The sequence below is a fragment of the Oncorhynchus clarkii genome, chromosome 4 (genome assembly GCF_045791955.1).
Source record: "Oncorhynchus clarkii lewisi isolate Uvic-CL-2024 chromosome 4, UVic_Ocla_1.0, whole genome shotgun sequence".
Taxonomy (NCBI): Eukaryota; Metazoa; Chordata; class Actinopteri; order Salmoniformes; family Salmonidae; genus Oncorhynchus; species Oncorhynchus clarkii.
In genome coordinates, this window is record NC_092150.1 from 62,379,132 (window position 1) to 62,402,921 (window position 23,790).

Sequence of the window (23,790 nt, forward strand, 5' to 3'; positions counted from 1 at the left end):
CCTTGGGAGCAATTTCCAAATGCCTGAAGGTACCACGTTCATCTGTACAAACAGTAGTACGCAAGTATAAACACCATGGGATCACGCAGCCATCATACCGCTCAGGAAGGAGATGCGTTCTGTCTCCTAGAGATTAACGTACTTTGGTGCGAAAAGTGAGAATCAATCCCAGAACAACAGCAAAGGACCCTGTGAAGATGCTGGAGGAAACGGGTACAAAAGTATCTATATCCACAGTAAAACAAGTCCTATATTGACATAACCTGAAAGGCAGCTCAGCGAGGAAGAAGCCACTGCTCCAAAACCGCCATAAAAACAAAATACAACTGCACATGGAGACAAAGATCGTACTTTTTGGAGAAATGGCCTCTGGTCTGATGAAACACAAATAGAACTGTTTGGCCATAATGACCATCGTTATGTTAGCAGGAAAAGGGGGGATGCTTGCAAGCCAAAGAACACCTTCCCAATAGTGCAGCACGGGGGTGGCAGCATCATGTTGTGGGAGTGCTTTGCTGCAGGAGGGACTGGTGCACTTCACAAAATAGATGGCATCAAGGGAAATTATGTTGATATATTTAAGCAATATCTCAAGACATCGGTCAGGAAGTTAAAGCTTGGTCGCAAATGAATCTTCCAAATGGACAATGACCCCAAGCATACTTCCAAAGTTGTGGCAAAATGGCTTAGGGACAACAAAGTCAAGGTATTGGAGTGGCCATCAAAAAGTCCTGACCTCAATCCCATAGAAAATGTGTGGGCAGAACTGAAAAAACGTGTGCGAGCAAGGAGGTCTACAAACTGACTCAGTTCCACCAGCTCTGTCAGGAGGAATGGGCCAAAATTCACCCAACCTTATTGTGGGAAGCTTGTGGAAGGTTACCCAAAATGTTTGACCCAAGTTAAAGAATTTAAAGGCAATGCTACCAGATACTAATTGAGTGTATGTAAACTTCTGACCCACTGGGAATGTGATGAAAGAAATAAAGCTGAAGTAAATAATTCTCTCCACTATTATTCTGACATTTCACATTCTTGAAATAAAGTGGTGATCCTAACTGACCTAAGACAGGGAATTTGTACCAGGATTAAATGTCATGAATTGTTAACTGAATTTAAATGTATTTGGCTAAGGTGTATGTAAACTTCCAACTTCAACTGTATATTCAAAAGTATGTGGACACGCCTTCAAATGAGTGGATTCTGCTATTTCAGACACACCCGTTGTTGATCGGTGTATAAAATCAAGCATACAACCATGCAAGCTCCATAAACAAACATTGGCAGTAGAATGGCCTTACTAAAGTGCTCAGTGACATTCAACGTGGCACGGTCATAGGATGTCACCTTTCCAACAAGTCAGTTCGTCAAATGTCTGCCCTGCTAGTGCTGCCCCGGTCAACTGTAAGTGCTGTAATTAAGTGGAAATGTCTAGGAGCAAAAACGGCTCAGCCGGGAAGTGGTAGGCAACACAAGCTCACAGAACGGGACTGCAGAGTGCTGAAGTACATAGAGCGTAAATATTGTCTGTCTTCGGTTGCAACACTCACTACCAAGTTCCAAATTGCTTCTGGAAGCAACGTCAGCTCAAGAACTGTTCATCGGGAGCGTCGTGAAATGGGTTAACATGGCCGAGCAGTCTCACACAAGCCTACTAACACCTCGATCACACCGACAGCGTTGTTGCATAAAATGGTACGCTGCATCCTTTGAATATGTACGCAACGAAAGTTTAACATTCACCTTCTGCTATCATTTCTGTCAAGCTGTCGACGCATACAGTTTGATCCATACGTTCAAGAATAACTTATACACCACACAGAACACACTGCATTTGCCTCTACATCGCAATGCTGCATGGCAAACACAGCTTTTTATTGGAAAGGAATGTACTTCTGGTGTACCAAAATGCAATGACACTGTCGGTGTGAGCGAGGCGTAAGATCAACATGTGCAATGTGAAGCGTCGGCTGGAGTGGTGTAAGCTTGCTGCCGTTGGATTCTGGAGCAGTGGAAACGTGTTCTCTGGAGTGATGAATCACGCTTCACCATCTGGCAGTCCGACAGACAAATCTGGTTTTGGCAGATGCCAGGAGAACGCTACTATGGTGCCAACTGTAAAGATTGGTGGAGGAGGAATAATGGACTGGGTGGTTTTTCATGGTTCAGGCTAGGCCCCTTAGTTCCAGTGAAGGGAAATTTTAACGCTACAGCATACTATGACATTCTAGACGATTCTGTGCTTCCAACTTTGTGGCAACAGTTTGGCGAAGGCCCTTTCCTTTTTCAGCATGAAAATCCTTCCGTGCACAAAGCGAGGTCCATACAGAAATGGTTTGTCGAGATCGGTGTGGAAGACTGGAACTTGACTGGCCTGCACAAAGCCCTGACCTCAACCCTATCAAACATCTTTGGGATGAATTGGAATGCTGACTGCGAGCCAGGCCCAATTGCCCAACATCAGTGCCCGACCTCACTACGGCTCTTGTAGCTGAATGGTAACGAGTCCCCTCAGAAATGTTCCAACATCGAGTGGAAAGCCATCCCAGAAGAGTGAAGGCTGTTACAGCAGAAAAGGGGGGCACCAACTCCATATTAATGCCTATGATTTTGGAATGAGATGTTTGAAGAGCAGGTGTTAACATATTTTTTGGTAATGTGGTGTAATAACCTTCAAAATGCTGCCATAAAAATAGAACGAATGGAATGGTGGTCCCCCAGGAAGTAAAAGCAGGTAGTTTACCCATCAATATGTGCTGTGGTTTGTTGATTCAACCCAACTGACATTACATAAAAGACATTCTATTGCATAAGCCACAGCAGTTAACATCATCTGAATGAACATAAACGCAGCAAAAAAAGAAACGTCCCTTTTTCAGGACCCTGTCTTTCAAAGATAATTTGTAAAAATCCATATAACTTCACAGATCTTCATTGTAAATGGTTTAAACACTGTTTCCCGTGCTTTGTTCAATGAAACATAAATAATTAATGAACATGCACCTGTGGAACGGTCGTTAAGACGCTAAAAGCTTACAGACTGTAGGCAATTAAGGTCACAGTTATGAGAAGTTAGGACACTAAAGAGAAAAACACAAAAATAAAGATGCCCAGTGTCCCTGCTCATCTGTGTGAACGTGCCTTAGGCATGCTGCAAGGAGGTATGAGGACTGCAGATGTGGCCAGGGCAATACATTGCAATGTCCGTACTGTGAGATGCCTAAGACATCGCTACAGGGAGACAGGACAGACAGCTGATCGTCCTCGCAGTGGCAGACCACGTGTAACAACACCTGCACAGGATCGGTACATCCGAAAATTACAACTGCAGGAGAGGTACAGGAAGGCAACAACAACTGCCTGAGTTACACCTGGAACGCACAATCCCTTCATCAGTGTTCAGACTGACTGCAATAGGCTGAGAGAGGCTGGAATGAGGGCTTGTAGGCCTGATGTAAGGCAAGTCCTCACCAGACATCACCGGCAACAATGTCGCCTATGGGCACAAATCCACCATCGCTGGACCAGACAGGACTGGCAAAAAGTGCTCCTCACTGACGAGTCGTGCTTTTTTCTCACCAGGGGTGATGGTCGGATTCGCGTTTATCGTCGAAGGAATGAGCGTTGCACCGGAGCCTGTAATCTGGAGCGGGATCGATTTTGGAGGTGAAGGGTCCGTCATGGTCTGGGGCGGTGTGTCACAGCATCATCAGACTGAGCTTGTTGTCATTGCAGGCAATCTCAACGCTGTGCGTTACAGGGAAGACATCCTCCTCCCTCGTGTGGTACCCTTCCTGCAGGCTCATCCTGACGAGATCCTCCAGCATGACAATGCCACCACGCACAGGACTAGCAGTATGGCTGATTTCCTGCAAGACAGGAATGTCAGTGTTCTGCCATGGCCAGCGAATAGCCCGGATCTCAGTCCCAAGGAGCACGTCTGGGACCTGTTGGATCGGAGGGTGAGGGCTAGGGCCATTGCCCCTAGAAATGTCCGGGAACTTGCAGGTGCCTTGGTGGAAGAGTGGGGTAACATCTCACAGCAAGAACTGGCAAATCTGGTGCAGTCCATGATGAGATGTACTGCAGTACTTAATGCAGCTGGTGGCCACACCAGATACTGACTGTCACTTTTGACCCCCCCCCATTTGTTCAGGGACACATTATTCCATTTCTGTTATTCACATCTGTCGAACTTGTTCAGTTTATGTCTCAGTTGTTGAATCTTATGTTCAAACTATTGCATCCCAATACCAGACAGCAATTGAGATTGTACCCATGAGTTTACCAGTCAAATTTCCAGGGTTAGAGGGTCCAAGCACGTTCTATTCATTCTATGTGTGCTGCTGCTTGTTTCAGCAAGGAGCAACAATGTTTCATCAAGTAGTTAAGAGTCCATGTTACCGCAGAAACAGATTCAATGTCAAGAATGTCTGCCCCGTCTTGAGTCAGCTGTTCATTGACAGAAGATGGGTTATTTTATTTTCATTACGGTCTTCATCCATAACCGTCGGTTACGCGGTTATACAATAACTGTGCCAGACCTACAAACCAGCATTAGTCTTGTGTGGGTGGCTAGTCCTTGTGGCTCTGAGTCCAGTCAGCGTGGCCAGCGTCACAGAGCCGGGGTTCTGCCTGTAGTCTGCCTCTAAACCCAGGGCTCATTAGCACAATGCCATGTGATAACCCAGGGATTAGGCTGTGATTTAAACACAAACCTCAATAACCCTCCTCCTCCTTTCCCCCATCCAAAAGCCAAATCAAACATGCTGCATACAATCACAGCATTATTCCCCCTGCTCTGTGTTCACTGTTCACCCCCCTCGTCACTTTTTTAAGCTTACTACTGTAGTACTAGCCCGCCTTGCGGGTAGAACCGAGGGGGAGACTGTGTGTGCTTTGGTGTGTGCATGATATAGCACAAGGTCAATGCGGAGAGCTACCCCCACCTGGCTGTAACCCTCTCTGTCCGTGTCGGGCGGACACTCTGAAATTATAGCCGTCCGTGCCCTTGCCCAAACATCAGACTGTTACCATGGTTACTCCATGGCTATCAGTCTGAATGATGTTGCTGGGGAAAAGACTCAATAGGTCTCTACAAGCCAGAATGTTGAATGAAATGATGTTTGAGGTGACTTTACCGGTTGTCCGTGCGGTTGGTCATTTTAGCAGCAGCAGGAGGTAGAGAGGGTATCCACGGGAAAGTGTTGTTTACCTTAACTTTTTGTGGCACTGGTATGGTCTGTCGCTTATATTTTCAATCTCTTGATTCATTGCACGTGATGCACAATATGTAAACAATAGCCAAATGTAACCGAATTTAGTCAACCGAAGCACGTTTCCTCGCAACAAGCTGGAAGTGTGCAACCAGAGGCTCAGCCATACTGTGCAAGTGTTTGCGCGTGCGAATTGCATCAGTATGGAAACTAAAAACCAGAGGTACAAACCAATATACACACCAGCGTACTGAAAATCGGGTTAATAACACTACTCTGTTGATATTTTGTCTTAATCTTCGAGCAGCAGAAGGACAAACCACACAGACAACCGGTAGAGCAAGTTTGTGTATTATTCCATGGGATTTCAGGCCCGGTGACAGAGTAATCACATTAGCCCTATGGGTGAATAATTCATTCACTGGATAGCTGGATTACGGACCGTTTCAGCTCTTTCTCTCCACACACACACACACACACACACACACACCCTCCCCCATCGACATTGACATCGTAGTCTATCTAAAGGGCTCGATTGATTATGGATTCAGTTGTTTGTCCGAGAGTGCCTCCGCTGACAAAAGAAGCTGGGAGGGATGAATATGAAGCGAAACAACTGAGATTGTAGGAGTGTAATGTCATTATTTTAGTGCAGTAATACATTGTCCTTAGTGTGCAGGAGTGCACTGTCTTTATGTTAGTACTGTAAAGTGAAGACCGACCTGGGGTGCTGTGTCTCTGACACAGCTGTGCAGGGGCTGAGTTGCCTGCGACAGTGTCGCTGGAACATCGGCTTTGGACCCATTAGTATGGCACACAGTGTTCAGTGGACAGACTAGAGCAGTTAACACACGCAGGGCCATCCCTTTTATGGAATAAATCCATGGAAACACAGCTCTGGGCTGGCTGCATAACCTGATGGTTGAAGTGGGATGGAGAGTTCACAACGACAACACATATTCCCTCATCTGATTAAAGTGGTGTGGAAATCCCTCATGAATTTCAATCAATTTCAGTCTTCCTTTTTGTTTAATTACCATTTCAAATCAAATCAAATGTATTTATATAGCCCTTCTTACATCAGCTGATATATCAAAGTGCTGTAAAGAAACAATGCAGGTGTAGAAGCACGGCATTTGTCAGTTGAATGAAGTCAAGCCCATGGTTTTTGACCTTTTATAGGTTAGGTGTTCCGGTAAGCCAGGGCATTATATTTTATATCAGGCATAAACAGTAGGCTACAGCATGCAGGAAACCTGTTATACTTGATGCACCTAATTAGTGTCATTTTTTAAAGTTCATGACATTTCATTGAAATGATGTGGAAACAAAGATACCAAAAAACAAATCAAATCAAAATGTATTAGTCACATGCGCCGAATACAACAGGTGTAGACCTTACAGGGAATTGCTTACTTACGAGCCCCTAACCAATGCAAATAGTCTGGGTAACCATTTGACTAGATGTTCAGGAGTCTTATGGCTTGGGGGTAGAAGCTGCTTAGAAGCTTCCTAGACCTAGACTTGGCACTCCGGTACTGCTTGCTGTGCGGTAGCAGAGAAAACAGTCTTTGACTAGGGTGACTGGAGTCTTTGACAGTTGTTAAGGCCTTCCTCTGACACCGCCTGGTATAGAGGTCCTGGATGGCAGGAAGCTTGGCACTAGTGATGTACTGGGCCGTTCGCACTACCCTCTGTAGTACCTTGCGGTCGGAGGCCGAGCAGTTGCCATACCAGGCAGTGATGCAACCAGTCAGGATGCTCTCGATAGTGCAGCGGTAGAAACTTTTGAGGATCTGAGCACTCATGCCAAATCCTTTCAGTCTCCTGAGGGGGAATAGGTTTTGTCGTGCCCACTTCACGACTGTCTTGGTGTTTTTGGACCATGTTAGTTTGTTGGTGATGTGGACACCAAGGTACTTGAAGCTCTCAACCTGCTCCACTGCAGCCCCATCGATGAGAATGGGGGCATGCGCCGTCCTCTTTGTCCTGTAGTCCACAATAATCTGCTTTGTCTTGATCACGTTGCGGGAGAGGTTGTTGTCCTGGCACCACACTGCCAGCTCTCTGAACTCCCTATAGGCTGTCTCATTGTTGTCGGTGATCAGGCCTACCACTAATGTATCATCGGCAAATTGAGTGATGGTATTATTTCGTGCCTGGCCGTGCAGTCATGAGTGAACAGGGAGTACATGAGGGGGCTGAGCACGCACCCCTGAGGGACCCCTGTGTTGAGGATCAGTGTGGCGGATGTGTTGTTACCTACCCTTACCACCTGGGGGAGGCCCGTCAGGAAGTCCAGGATCCCATTGTAGAGGGAGGTGTTTAGTCCCAGGGCCCTTAGCTTATTGATGAGCTTTGAGTGCACTATTGGTATGCAAATTGGAGTGGGTCTAGGGTTTCTGGGATGATGGTGTTGATGTAAGCCATGACCAGCCTTTCAAAGCACCTCATGGCTACAGATGTGAGTGCTACACGTTGGTAGTCATTTAGGCAGGTTACCTTAGTGTTCTTGGTCACAGGTACTATGGTGGTCTGCTTAAAACATGTTGGTGTTCAACTCGGTCAGAAAGAGGTTGAAAAAGTCAGTGAAGACACTTGCTAGTTGGTCAGCGCATGCTCGCAGTACACGTCCTGGTTATCCGTCTTGCCCTGCGGCCTTGTGAATGTTGACATGTCTAAAGGTCTTACTCACATCGGCTGCGGAGAGCGTGATCACACAGTCTTCCGGTACAGCTGGTGCTCTCATGCATGTTTCAGTGATATTTGCCTCGAAGCGAGCATAGAGGTAGTTTAGCTCGCCTGGTAGGCTCGTGTCACTGGGCAGCTCTCCGCTGTGCTTCCCTCTGTAGTCTGTAATGGTTGCAAGCACTGCCACATCCGACAGGCTTCCGAGTCTGTGTTGTGCGACTCGATCTTAGTCCTGTATTGACGCTTTGCCTGTTTGATGGTTCGTCGGAGGGCATAGCGGGATTTCTTATAAACTTCCGGGTTAGAGTCCCGCTCCTTGAAAGCGGCAGTTCTAGCCTTTAGCCCAGTGCGAATGTTGCCTGTAATCCATGGCCTCTGGTTGGGGTATGTACTAGAGGTCGACCGATGTATGTGTGTGTGTGTGTGTGTGTGTGTATATATGTATATACAGTGCCTTGCGAAAGTATTCGGCCCCCTTGAACTTTGAGACCTTTTGCCACATTTCAGGCTTCAAACATAAAGATATAAAACTGTATTTTTTTGTGAAGAATCAACAACAAGTGGGACACAATCATGAAGTGGAACGACATTTATTGGATATTTCAAACTTTTTTAACAAATCAAAAACTGAAAAATTGGGCGTGCAAAATTATTCAGCCCCTTTACTTTCAGTGCAGCAAACTCTCTCCAGAAGTTCAGTGAGGATCTCTGAATGATCCAATGTTGACCTAAATGACTAATGATGATAAATACAATCCACCTGTGTGTAATCAAGTCTCTGTATAAATGCACCTGCACTGTGATAGTCTCAGAGGTCCGTTAAAAGCGCAGAGAGCATCATGAAGAACAAGGAACACACCAGGCAGGTCCGAGATACTGTTGTGAAGAAGTTTAAAGCCGGATTTGGATACAAAAAGATTTCCCAAGCTTTAAACATCCCAAGGAGCACTGTGCAAGCGATAATATTGAAATGGAAGGAGTATCAGACCACTGCAAATCTACCAAGACCTGGCCGTCCCTCTAAACTTTCAGCTCATACAAGGAGAAGACTGATCAGAGATGCAGCCAAGAGGCCCATGATCACTCTGGATGAACTGCAGAGATCTACAGCTGAGGTGGGAGACTCTGTCCATAGGACAACAATCAGTCGTATATTGCACAAATCTGGCCTTTATGGAAGAGTGGCAAGAAGAAAGCCATTTCTTAAAGATATCCATAAAAAGTGTTGGTTAAAGTTTGCCACAAGCCACCTGGGAGACACACCAAACATGTGGAAGAAGGTGCTCTGGTCAGATGAAACCAAAATTGAACTTTTTGGCAACAATGCAAAACGTTATGTTTGGCGTAAAAGCAACACAGCTGAACACACCATCCCCACTGTCAAACATGGTGGTGGCAGCATCATGGTTTGGGCCTGCTTTTCTTCAGCAGGGACAGGGAAGATGGTTAAAATTGATGGGAAGATGGATGGAGCCAAATACAGGACCATTCCGGAAGAGAACCTGATGGAGTCTGCAAAAGACCTGAGACTGGGACGGAGATTTGTCTTCCAACAAGACAATGATCCAAAACATAAAGCAAAATCTACAATGGAATGGTTCAAAAATTAACATATCCAGGTGTTAGAATGGCCAAGTCAAAGTCCAGACCTGAATCCAATTGAGAATCTGTGGAAAGAACTGAAAACTGCTGTTCACAAATGCTCTCCATCCAACCTCACTGAGCTCGAGCTGTTTTGCAAGGAGGAATGGGAAAAAATGTCAGTCTCTCGATGTGCAAAACTGATAGAGACATACCCCAAGCGACTTACAGCTGTAATCGCAGCAAAAGGTGGCGCTACAAAGTATTAACTTAAGGGGACTGAATAATTTTGCACGCCCAATTTTTCAGTTTTTGATTTGTTAAAAAAGTTTGAAATATCCAATAAATGTTGTTCCACTTCATGATTGTGTCCCACTTGTTGTTGATTCTTCACAAAAAAATACAGTTTTATATCTTTATGTTTGAAGCCTGAAATGTGGCAAAAGGTCGCAAAGTTCAAGGGGGCCGAATACTTTCGCAAGGCAATGTGTGTGTATATATATATATATATATGTGTGTGTATATATATATGTGTGTATATATATGTGTGTATATATATATATGTGTGTGTGTGTGTATGTGTAAAAATGACAATTACAACAATACTGAATGAACAATGAACACTTTTTTTTTATTTTAACTTAATATAATACATCAAAATCAATTTAGTCTCAAATAAATAATGAAACATGTTCAATTTGGTTTAAATAATGTAAAAACAAAGTGTTGGAGAAGAAAGTAAAAGTGCAATATGTGCCATGTAAAAAAAGCTAACGTTTAAGTTCCTTGCTCAGAGCATTTGAATGAATGCTTAGGAGCCTGCTACTGCCTACCACTGCTCAGTCAGACTGCTTTATCAAATCATAGACTTAATTATAATATAATAACACACAGAAATACGAGCCTTAGGTCATTAATATGGTCTAATCCGGAAACCATCATTTCAAAAATATAAAGTTTATTATTTCAGTGAAATACGGAATCGTTCCGTATTTTATCTAACGGGTGGCATCCCTAAGTCTAAATATTGCTGTTACATTGCACAACCTTCAATGTTATGTCATAATTATGTACAATTCTGGCAAATTAGTTCGCAACAAGCCAGGCGACCTAAACGGTTGCATATACCCAGACTCTGCGTGCAATGAACGCAAGAGAAGTGACACAATTTGCCTAGTTAATATTGCTTGCTAACATAAATTTATTTTAACTAAATATGCTGGTTTAAAAAAGATGTATTGATTTTAAGATAGGCATTGATGTTTATGGTTAGGTACATTTGTGCTTTTTACGCAAATGCGCTTTTGTTAAATCATCCCCTGTTTGGCGAAGTTGGTTGTCTTTGTTAGGAAGAAATGGTCTTCACACAGTTCGCAACGAGCCAGGCGGCCCAAACTGCTGCATATACCCTGACTCTGTTGCACAGAACGCAAGGGAAGTGACACAATTTCCCTAGTGAAAAGAAATTCATGGTAGCAGGCAATAATAACTAAATATGCAGGTTTAAAAATATTTACTTGTGTATTGATTTTAAGAAAGGCGTTGATGTTTATGGTTAGGTACACATTGGTGCAACGACAGTGCTTTTTTCTCAAATGCACTTGTTAAATCACCCATCTGGCTTAGTAGGCTGTGATTCAATGATAAATTAACAGGCACCGCATCGATTATATGCAACGCAGGACAAGCTAGATAAGCTAGTAATATCATCAACCATGTGTAGTTAACTAGTGATTATGTTAAGATTGAGTGTTTTCTATAAGATAAGTTTAATGCTAGCTAGCACCTTACCTTGGCTCCTTGCTGCACTCACATAACAGGTAGTCAGCCTGCCACGCAGTCTCCTCGTGGAGTGCAATGTAATCGGCCATAATCTGTGTCCAAAAATGCCGATTAACGATTGTTATGAAAACTTTAAATCGGCCCTAATTAATCGGCCATTCCGATTAATCGGTCGACCTCTAGTATGTACGTACAGTCACTGTGGGGACGACGTCCTCAATGCACTTATTGATGAAGCCAATGACAGGTGTGGTGTACTCCGAAAATGCCATTGGAGGAATCCCAGAACATATTCCAGTCTGTGCTTGCAAAACAATCCTGTAGCTTAGCATCTGCTTCACTGGTGCTTCCTGCTTTAATTGTTGCTTGTAAGCAGGAATCAGGAGGATGGAATTATGGTCAGATTTGTCAAATGTAGGGCGAGGGAGAGCTTTGTATACATCTCTGTGTGTGGAGTAAAGGTGGTCTAGAGTTAATTTCCCTCTGGTTGCACATTTAACATGCTGATTAGAAATTTGGTAAAACTGATTTAAGTTTCCTTGCATTAAAGTCTCCGGCTACTAGGAGCGTCGCCTCTGGGTGTAGCGTTTTCTTGTTTGCTTATTGCGGAATACAGCTAATTCAATGGTATCTTGGTACCTCTGACTGACTGAGGTGGTATGTAAACAGCTACGAAGATAACAGATGAGAACTCTCTCGGTAGGCAGTGTGATCTACAGCTTCATGTGTGATCTCTGACTTCATTCAACTGAGAAAGGGAAATTAAACAAAAAGGAAGACTGAAATTGAGTGAAATTCATGAGGGATTTCCACACCACTTTAATCAGATGAGGGAACATGTGACTAAACATATATGGCTCATTCATCACAAAACCCACTGATATTGCTAACTACTTTAATGACATTTTCATTGGCAAGATAAACAAACATGCCAGCAACAAACACTGACACTACACATGCAAGTATATCTGACCAAATTATGAAAGACAAAAATTATACTTTTGAATCCCATAAAGTCATTGTGGAAGAGGGGAAAAAGTTATTGTTGTCTATCAACAATGACAAGCCACCAGGGTCTTACAATCTGGATGGCAAATTACTGAGGATAATAGCGGGTGATATTGCCACTCCTATTTGCCACATCTTCAATTTAAGCCTACTAGAAAGTGTGTGCCCCCAGGCCTGGAGGGAAGCGAAAGTCATTCCGCTACCCAAGAATAGTAAAGCCCCCTTTACTGGCTCAAATGGCCGACCAATCAGCCTGTTACCAACCCTTAGTAAATTCTGGAAAATATTGTGTTTGACCAGATACGATGCTATTTCACAGTAAACAACCGACTTTTAGCACACTTATAGGGAAGGACACTCAACAAGCACAGCACTTACACAAATGACTGATGATTGGCTGAGGGAAATTAATGATAAAATGATTGGGGGGGCTGTTTTGTTAGACTTCAGTGCAGCTTTTGACATTATCGATCATAGTATGCTGCTGGAAAAACGTTTACACTGCTATAATTTGGATAAAGAGTTACTTGTCTAACAGAACACGGAGGGTGATCTTTCATGGAATCCTCTCAAACATTATCCAGGTAGAATCAGGAATTCCCCAGGGTAGCTGTTGTCATGGCTGTCCTGACCAGGTCAGGTTACAGGAGACCACAACCCTCCAGATTATCTCTCAACCCCAACAGAGGAGGAGAGATCTAGGGGTCTGAAGATGTGGGGGGTTTTATAAACCCTCACGCCCCTGGTAAATCTCAGGCTACAGACAAATTCCTTTGTCCTGTTACTATGGAGAACCAGCCTCAGAACATTAAACATGAAATAAAGGGACTTTGGAACAATGGCATGTGGCAGGGTCTACAGTCAATCACGGACTACAGGAAGAAATCCAGCCCAGTCACGGACCAGGATGTCTTGCTCCCAGGCAGACTAAATAACTTTTTTGCCCGCTTTGAGGACAATACAGTGCCACTGACACGGCCTGCAACGAAAACATGCGGTCTCTCCTTCACTCCAGCCGAGGTGAGTAAGACATTTAAACGTGTTAACCCTCGCAAGGCTGCAGGCCCAGACGGCATCCCCAGCCGCGCCCTCAGAGCATGCGAAGACCAGCTGGCCGGTGTGTTTACGGACATATTCAATCAATCCCTATACCAGTCTGCTGTTCCCACATGCTTCAAGAGGGCCACCATTGTTCCTGTTCCCAAGAAAGCTAAGGTAACTGAGCTAAACGACTACCGCCCCGTAGCACTCACATCCGTCATCATGAAGTGCTTTGAGAGACTAGTCAAGGACCATATCACCTCCACCCTACCTGACACCCTAGACCCACTCCAATTTGCTTACCGCCCAAATAGGTCCACAGACGATGCAATCTCAACCACACTGCACACTGCCCTAACCCATCTGGACAAGAGGAATACCTATGTGAGAATGCTGTTCATCGACTACAGCTCGGCATTCAACACCATAGTACCCTCCAAGCTCGTCATCAAGCTCGAGGCCCTGGGTCTCGACCCCGCCCTGTGCAACTGGGTACTGGACTTCCTGACGGGCCGCCCCCAGGTGGTGAGGGTAGGCAACAACATCTCCTCCCCGCTGATCCTCAACACTGGGGCCCCACAAGGGTGCGTTCTGAGCCCTCTCCTGTACTCCCTGTTCACCCACGACTGCGTGGCCACGTACGCCTCCAACTCAATCATCAAGTTTGCGGACGACACAACAGTGGTAGGCTTGATTACCAACAACGACAAGACGGCCTACAGGGAGGAGGTGAGGGCCCTCGGAGTGTGGTGTCAGGAAAATAACCTCACACTCAACGTCAACAAAACTAAGGAGATGATTGTGGACTTCAGGAAACAGCAGAGGGAACACCCCCCTATCCACATCGATGGAACAGTAGTGGAGAGGGTAGCAAGTTTTAAGTTCCTCGGCATACACATCACAGACAAACTGAATTGGTCCACTCACACAAACAGCATCGTGAAGAAGGCGCAGCAGCGCCTCTTCAACCTCAGGAGGCTGAAGAAATTTGGCTTGTCACCAAAAGCACTCACAAACTTCTACAGATGCACAATCGAGAGCATCCTGGCGGGCTGTATCACCGCCTGGTATGGCAACTGCACCGCCCTCAACCGTAAGGCTCTCCAGAGGGTAGTGAGGTCTGCACAACGCATCACCGGGGGCAAACTACCTGCCCTCCAGGACACCTACAACACCCGATGTCACAGGAAGGCCATAAAGATCATCAAGGACATCAACCACCCGAGCCACTGCCTGTTCACCCCGCTATCATCCAGAAGGCGAGGTCAGTACAGGTGCATCAAAGCTGGGACCGAGAGACTGAAAAACAGAGTGGCTGCTGCCAACACACTGACACTGACTCAACTCCAGCCACTTTAATAATGGGAATTGATGGGAAATGATGTAAATATATCACTAGCCACTTTAAACAATGCTACCTTATATAATGTTACTTACCCTACATTATTCATCTCATATGCATACGTATATACTGTACTCTATATCATCGACTGTATCCTTATGTAATACATGTATCACTAGCCACTTTAAACTATGCCACTTTGTTTACATACTCATCTCATTTGTACATACTGTACTCGATACCATCTACTGTATCTTGCCTATGCTGCTCTGTACCATCACGCATTCATATATCCTTATGTACATATTCTTTATCCCCTTACACTGTGTACAAGACAGTAGTTTTGGAATTGTTAGTTAGATTACTTGTTATTACTGCATTGTCGGAACTAGAAGCACAAGCATTTCGCTACACTCGCATTAACATCTGCTAACCATGTGTATGTGACAAATAAAATTTGATTTGGTTTCCGTCAGCCACAATGGTGGTCATGACGATAGATGGAATATGAAAATGTATGTCATTTTTGTTTTGTTATTAAAGGTTAATAGATTACGTTATTACGAAAACATTGTAATGTGAAGAGTTTTCCTAGTATATGTTTGATGTTTATACATTGTACGTTATATGGAAAATATCCAAATCAAAGAGAATGTTTTGGGGAAGATTAAATGTTAAGTTAGTTGTCTAAATTTGGATTTGAATCAAATCTAGACCTTGCCTCATTAACTTGGTACGCCCAGAGAATTGCCCTAAAGGCGGTTACGCCCACTTCTGACCCAAGGGTATAAAACCTGTGAGTATAGAATTTACAGGAGGACTACGTGACCCCAGCTGCAGCAAGGTCTAAAAAGTCAACGAACCCAGAACGCAACGCAAGTTTGAGGACAAGGAAATCCTTTTCTACCCAAGCTACGGATGAGTAGCTGTGTCTAAGCGGGTGAATTCAAGTCGAACCACCTAGCCTCCATCTCCCATCGAATTGTGGTATCTAAAGGGTTTCATTCCTATGCTGTGAGCTACAGAGCTGTCTGTCCTCAGAAGACCCCTTCCAGAGCAAAGGGTGAGGGAACAGACTCCTAAGCCCAAAAGGACACTGACATCGGGAGGACTCTCAGAGAGGTGCGCCGGAGTAGCGCGTCATCGAACAGCTGAAGGCCTACGCAGAGAATCCTCGGAGATGATCCCCACGTAATTACATCATTATATTCTGACCCATAAGAGTGGCAGTTTGGGGCAAGGGTTAGAATAGCATAGCTGACAAATTCACCCAAATGTATATTTCTCTTGTGTACTTTGTTTTCTCTCTCTATTGAAATCTCCATCGTGGGTAACACGCGCCATAGTGTGTTGGCCCGTTATACTTAGTTCTAATCAATAGCCTATAATGTGTTTTGTCTATGTGTATCTTTTTATCATCATTTGAGCTTTTTAGTAAATACATATTCAACTAAGATTGGTGTGGAACGAATTCATTGGTGAGACCCGGGTCCGTGCAGATTCACGGGCTATACGACGTTCAGAACGAGATTGGTAGAGGCAACTTGTTAATTAGCGGCTGTTGTAAAATCGATATTCTGATATTCTTTGAGTTAATTTTGGAAATAGAAACTCAATAAAAACTAGTTTTCCCATGGTGCCCCAGGTTAATGAGTTAATAATTGCTTGATTCAGTTAATCTAGGATGGGGAGAAGTCTGTCCATGGTAAGACACTGTTCTGCCTTATAAACAACACTATCAACAAGGCAGGTCCTACAGGCCTTAGTTTTGTCGCACCTGGACTGCTGTTCAGTAGTGTGTTCAGGTGCCACAAAGAGGGACTTGGGAAAATTGCAGTTGGCTCATAACAGGGATTACCTTTAAGTACACAGAGAGCTAACAGTAATGACATGCATGTCAATCTCTCATGGCTCAAAGTGGAAGTGACTTCATCATTCATTGTTTTTGGAAGAGGTGTATGTACAGAGCTGTCTGTTTTAAAATACTAGCACACAGCTCGGACACCCATGTATACCACACAAGACATGCCACCAGAGGTCTGTTCACAGTCCCCAAGTCCAGAACAGACTATGGGAGGTGCACATTACTACATAGAACCATGACTACATGGAACTCTATTCCACATCAGGTAACTGATGCAAGCAGTAGAATCAGGTAAAAATACACCTCTTGGAACAATGGGGACTATGGAAGAGACACACACAAAGGTACAGACACATGCATACACACACATTGTGATATTGTTGTATGGTGGTATTGAACATTTTGTGTTGTGGATGTGTGATGGTGTAGGGATTTTATATGATTTACTGTTTTGTCTTTAGCTCATTCGGCACCAACATATTTCTCTGCCTTGGCAGCAACCAATGGGGATCCCTAATAAATACACATTTGATGATGTTGAAATGGTGCTGGAGTAGTGGGGCAGTTCCTGTTTTTTTTGTGACTTGCGGTAACTCTCTGGTTCTAAATCAATAGTTGTTTAGTAGTCCAAAAATGTCAAACATTAACTTGCTTGACCATGCTGTATTAAGTCATGTAACTGTTTGTTTGTGGACAGGTGTTGCTCTCTGGTTTTATGATGAAACTAAGGTGTGGTTGAATTTATTCTGCCACTGTCTTCTTATTGTGATTTTTTTTTTAGTCTTCTGATTGTCCCCATAATCTGTTGGGTTTAAGCCATTCTATGAAAAGGGCTAGGCTATATATTTGGGGTGGCAGGTAGCCTAGTGTTGAGAGCGTTGTGCCAGTAACTGAAAGGTTGCTAGATCGAATCCCTGAGCTGATATGGTAAAGATCTGTCGTTCTGCCCCTGAACAAGGCAGGTAACCCACTGTTGGGCCGTCATTGTAAATAAGAATTTGTTCTTAACTGACTTGCCTAGTAAAATAAAGGTTAAATAAAAAAATATAAAATAAATGTAAGTATTACATTGTTTTAACACTGTATAACGCCATAAAACAGAAGCATAACACACACGCCAACTTGCTTATGGAAAGCCAATAGTTTGTGTCATGCCAGCCAGTGTGACTTGCTATTAGGGACACCAGCTGTGTCATTATATTGTGAACACAGTATAATTGTGAGTAGTGGACTGTTGCAAAGATATGTTCCTGGTAACAAAACAAACTCATGTATGTGGATGGATAAACGGGTAGTAGAGAATCTAATCTATTCTAACTCAGGAAGCTTGATGTTTCCTGTTATACTTGATGTACCTGATTTAGTGTAATTTTTCAAAGTTCATGTTTTAACCCTGAATGACATGAATGACTCTTGTCAGTGCAATAATTCGCAATGTGTTCCCACTGGTCATAGACATCAATTCAACATCTATTCCACATTGGTTCAATGTCATTTCATTGAAATGATGTGGAAACAACTTTGAATTAACCAGTGTGTGCACAGTGGGTTAATAAATGTGCATTGAAAGAGGTGTTCTTTGCTATTGGAGATACATGTAACCTCTTGCTGTGTGTTCCAGCTGCTACGAGAGCTGAAACACCCCAACGTGATTGCCCTGCAGAAAGTGTTCCTGTCCCACAGTGACAGAAAGGTCTGGCTCCTTTTCGACTATGCCGAGCATGATCTCTGGGTGAGTGATTCATCATGACCGCCAGTTAGACAACCTGTCTTTGTTTGGATGTGTCATCAACCTGTTCTGTTGGTTGTTTCATCTTTGTTCTTGATGTTTTCCTGTCTGTACCATTTATGTATGTATGTACACTACCATTCAAAAGTTTGGAGTCACTTAGAAATGTTCTTGTTTTTGAAAGAAAAGCCATTTTTTTTGTCCATTTTAAAATAACATCAAATTGACCAGAAATACAGTGTAGACATTGTTACTGTTGTAAATGACTATTGTAGCTGGAAACGGCTGATTTTTAATGGAATATCTAAATAAGGCGTACCGAGGCCCATTATCAGAAACCATCACTCCTGTGTTCCAATAGCACGTTGTGTTACCTAATCCAAGTTTATAATTTTAAAAGGCTAATAGATCATTAGAAAACTATTTTGCAATTATGTTAGCACAGCTGAACACTGTTGTCCTGATTAAAGAAACAATAAAACTGGCCTTCTTTAGACTAGTTGAGTATCTGGAGCATCAGCATTTGTGGATTCGATTACAGGCTCAAAATGGCCAGAAACAAAGGCCTTTATTCTGAAACTCGTCAGTCTGTTCTTGTTCTGAGAAATGAAGGCTATTCCATGCGAGAAATTGCCAAGAAACTGAAGATCTCGTACAACGCTGTGTACTACTCCCTTCACAGAACAGCGCAAACTGTCTCTAACCAAAATAGAAAGAGGAGTGGGAGGCCCCGGTGCACAACTGAGCAAGAGGACAAGTACATTAGTTTCTAGTTTGAGAAACAGACGCCTCACAGGTCCTCAACTAGCAGCTTCATTAAAAAGTTCCCTCAAAACACCTAGGGTAGCCTAGTGGTTAGAGCGTTGGACTAGCAGCCGAAAGGTTGCAAGTTCAAATCCCCGAGCTGACAAGGTACAAATCTGTCATCCTTCCCCTGAACAGGCACTGTTCCTAGGCCGTCATTGAAAATAAGAATTTGTTCTTAACTGACTTGCCTAGTTAAATAAAGGTTTAAAAAAATTACAAATAAATCAGGACAACAGTTTTCAGCTGTGCTAACATAATTGCAAAAGGGTTTTCTCATGAACATGTAGCCTTTTAAAATGGTAAACTTGGATTAGCTAACACAATGTGCCATTGGAACACATGAGTGATAGTTACTGAAAATGGGCCTCTGTACGCCTATGTAGATATTCCATTAAAAACCAGCCGTTTCCAGCTACGATAGTAATTTACAACATTAACCATGTGTACGCTATATTTCTGATCAATTTGATGTTATTTTAAAGGACAAAAAATGGGCTTTTCTTTCAAAAACAAGGACATTTCTAAGTGACCCCAAACTTTTGAACGGTAGTCTATATTGTGAAACCTAGGTGTTTTCAGTCTCTTGCTTGATACATTTCTCTACACCACTCCCTCTGATCTCCTTTCAGCACATCATCAAGTTCCACCGAGCCTCCAAGGCCAATAAGAAGCCCATGCAGCTGCCGAGAGGGATGGTCAAGTCTCTCCTATATCAGATTCTGGACGGGATCCATTACCTTCATGCCAACTGGGTGCTTCACAGGGATCTGGTGAGTAGAGCGTAGTATCAGTGTCCATTTACAGTGTTGCTACACCTGCTCACTGACACCTCATCCACGGATCAAATCAAACTTTATTTGCCACATGCACCGAATACAACAAATGTAGACTTTATCATGAAATGATTACTTACAAGCCCTTCACCAACAGTGCAGATAAAGAAGTGTTAAGAAAATATTTACCAAGTAGACTAAAATAAAAAGTAATAATAAAAAGTAACACAATAAGAATAATGAGGCTTCCGAGTCAGTGTGCGGGGGTACAGGTTAGTTAAGGTAATTTGTACATGTAGGTGGGGGTGAAGTGACTATGCATAGAAAATAAACAGTGAGTAGCAGCAATGCACAAAAGGGGGTCAGTGTAAATTGTCCGATGGCGATTTTATTAATTGTTCAGCAGTCTTATGGCTTGGGGGTAGAAGCTGTTGAGGAGCCTTTTGGTCCTAGAGCCTTTTGGTCCTCGCCGTACACGGCAAGCGGTACGGCAGTCTATAACTAGAGTAACTGGAGTCTCTGACAATTTTATGGGCTTTCCTCTGACACTGCCTATTGTATAGGTCCTGGATGGCAGGGACCTCGGCCCCAGGGATATCCTGGGCCGTTTGACTCAACCCTCTGTAGCGCTTTACGGTCAGATGCCGAGCAGTTGCCATACCAGGCGGTGATGCAACCGGTCAGGATGCTCTCGATGGTGCAGCAGGAGAACCTTTTGAGGATCTGAGGACCCATGCTAAATCTTTTCAGTCTCCTGAGGGGGAAAATGTTTTCTCATGCCCTCTTCACGACTATTTTGGTATGTTTGGACCATGATAATTAGTTTGTGATGTGGACACCAAGGAACTTGAAACTCTCGACACGCTCCACTACAGCCCCATCGATGTTAATGGGGGCCTGTTCGGCCCGCCTTTTCCTGTAGTTCCCGATCAGCTCCTTTGTCTTGCTCACATTGAGGGAGATCAGTCTTCACTGATCTGTCCTTTTCCTATTGGTCATTGATCTGAACTGTGATACAGGCTGCTTTTAACCAATAGGATGCATGCAAATAAGTCACTTGTTTGCTTGCATATCTAAGAGCAGCAATGAGTTGTGTCCACTGCAACAACTATCCTAAAAGCAACCCTCTCGCCAACGAACTGAATCCTGTTATGTTCTGGCACAGGTGCTGTTAAATCCTTGTACACTTTATTATTAGAGTTTTAACGCCGTTGGCTGTGGAATAAAGTATCTCGGCTGGTTAATGTTTTCAATTCTACCCACCTACCCTCACCAACCGCCACCACCCAACCTGTACTCTAGCACCCATGTGAGATTTTCTCCCCCACGGTTTTCCCACAGTGTTTTCAGTGGCATGTATTAATGGATTCCAAGGGAAGCCAAGCTTTCCCAAAAATTTGACTATGATTATTATTTTTTTTTAAATCATCTTTCGTCTCTCTGTCTTTCATAATTTTCCTTCAATTCGCCAGAGGCTGAATGTATCCCACCGGAGAAATCTTGCGAGCAAGCGAAACAGCACCCCTCTGTCTCAGTATATGTAGGCCATCTATCTGATGCAGTCTGGTCAAAAAGAGTATGACATTGTTGCCACCCTTAGCATGGAATGCAAGGGAATCCAGCGAGCATTTTGCTTCCCTTGATAAAAATAAATGCTAAAATCATACATGGGAAGCCAGTTTGGATTTGGCTTCACACCAATCACAAGCGAAACGTTATTTACAGAATTGTCCTCCGGTGGCTAGCTAGCTTGCTAAAATTGTCCCTTTTCTAAATTAGCCATGGATGGAGATAGGAATTTGGACATATTTTAAAAATTTAAAAAAAAACTTCATTATCTGTCCTAGCCAATGATTATAATGGCGATTCTGATTTAACCATAAATTCATACATTGTGCCCCTGGTCTGAGAGGATGGAAGTTTAATACGTAGCTAGATGTAGTAGGCTAATGTTAACTAGCTGGACTGGCACATCGTTGCCCATGAAAGAAAGTTAGGCTAGCGAGCAAGCATTTTAGCCAGGTGGCCTAGGACAACAAACACTTTCAGGTTATGACAGAGTCATGAAAGAGAGGAGGATAGCATTGGAGTTTCTGGGTAAGTACACATGTTTTTTTTTTCCTTGCACGCACACAAATAAGTACCATGGACAGCCATATCATATTTTGCTTACGTTGATTGGACTAAGTTGTTTTTGGTATCTTTTAGTTGTCACTATATTAGACTAAACGGAGGTGATTAGATGATGAAATATTGAAGTTGAAATGATGCTGGAGTAGTGGGGCAGTTCCTGTTTTTTTTTGTGACTTGCGGTAACTCTCAGGTTCTAAATCAGTAGTTGTTTAGTAGTCCAAAAATGTCAAACATTAACTTGCTTGACCATGCTGTATTAAGTCATGTAACTGTTTGTTTGTGGACAGGTGTTGCTCTCTGGTTTTATGATGAAACTAAGGTGTGGTTGAATTTATTCTGCCACTGTGTCTTCTTATTGTTTCGGCCTCGGGCCTATATATCACGGAGGCAAGGGATAAAAACTAACAGGTTATAGATGAAACAGGACAATTATCACAACAGGTTGTAAATGCCTTTTTTCCCCCCTGGCTTGGCTTCCTCAGTGATTTTACCCATGCACCACTGCTGAGTGTTTTCTGGAAGTGTTTTCTGAAAGTGTTTCTCTTATTTGGCTGTTAAAACCTCTCCTCCTTGCAACACTTATCTCTGCAGTTCCTTATTAGAAGCTCTTTTTTTTTGCTCTTCTGATTGGTTTAAACCCAACAGATTATGGTCCAACTTGGACTTTCTATGAAAAGGGCTAGGCTATATTACATTATAACACTGTATACCACCATATAACACCATAAAACAGAAGCATAACACACACATCAACTTGCTTATGGAAAGCCAATAGTTTGTGTCATGCCAGCCAGTGTGACTTGCTATTAGGGGCACCAGCTGTGTCATTATATTGATTAAAAACTAATCATGTATGTGGATGGATGAACAGGTAGTAGAGAATCTAATCTATTATAACTCATTGATGCCAGCTGTTTGACGTTCACTCCCTGCACACTAATTGAGTCAGTCAATTGATGTGACTTCCGATTCATTCCGTCACTGGAGAGGCAGAGGAAATCAGAGAGTGTATCTGCAAATCCCACAGCTACGGGAACCTTATAAGGTCTCCATCAAGTCATCCCCTCTTATGCAATCTCTCTCAGGTCTCCCAGATGGCAGCGTCGTGCGATGAAGACCAATGCTAACTCACGTTATATAAATACACAGGGCTCTATCAATCAGGGCCTCAGTCACTGGGCCTACCACATCAGCCTGAGTTGAGTAATGCAGAGATGCAGTTAACAGAGCATGTATTGTAGGCATACATATTGTAGGCATACTGTTATTAATGGCCTGTAGGCCTATTGTTATGGTGGGGCTCTTTTGGAGTTGAAATCTGATTGATAACATTCAGAGGATAGTGGACCACGTTGTTGTTGATGATGGGGATTGCTAAGCAGTTTATGACATGGTAATAGTGGATTGCTATAATTTTGCTTAGAGATTCTATAAGCAGGTATTTAATGCCTGGTCAATATATGCGGTTAATGAATCATCCAGGATACAAAAGAACAGACAATGGACTTGTGTGTTTAATTTCATGTGTCTGACCTCAAACACTAATAGAGGCTTAGGGTAAGTCCTACTGTAGCTGCGTGCCTGTTGCACAAGAAAGCCTTTATTTAAGCAGAGGCCAGGGCTTTCGTCAGTACTACACTCTTAGAAAAAAAGGTGCTTTCTATAACCTAAAAGGGTTCCTCGCCTGTCTCCATAGGAGAACCCTTGGAATAATCATTTTTGGGTTCCATGTCGAACACAAAGGGTTCTACCTGGAACCCCAAAGGGTTCTACCTGGAACCCAAAAGGGTGCTTCTATGGAGACAGGCGAATAACCCTTTGGA

The 23,790-nt window shown here is 43.4% G+C and overlaps 1 protein-coding gene across 3 annotated transcripts in view; it reads left to right on the top strand.

Moving 5' to 3' along the window:
- Positions 1–23,790, top strand: part of LOC139407062 (cyclin-dependent kinase 19) — a 64,010-nt gene that overhangs the window by 19,519 nt on the left and 20,701 nt on the right. For all 3 annotated transcript variants that reach the window (XM_071150382.1, XM_071150384.1, XM_071150383.1), the window contains 2 exons: positions 18,147–18,257; positions 19,691–19,831. In XM_071150382.1, coding sequence (XP_071006483.1) covers positions 18,147–18,257; positions 19,691–19,831 — 252 coding nt within the window. The remainder of the gene's footprint in view (positions 1–18,146; positions 18,258–19,690; positions 19,832–23,790) is intronic.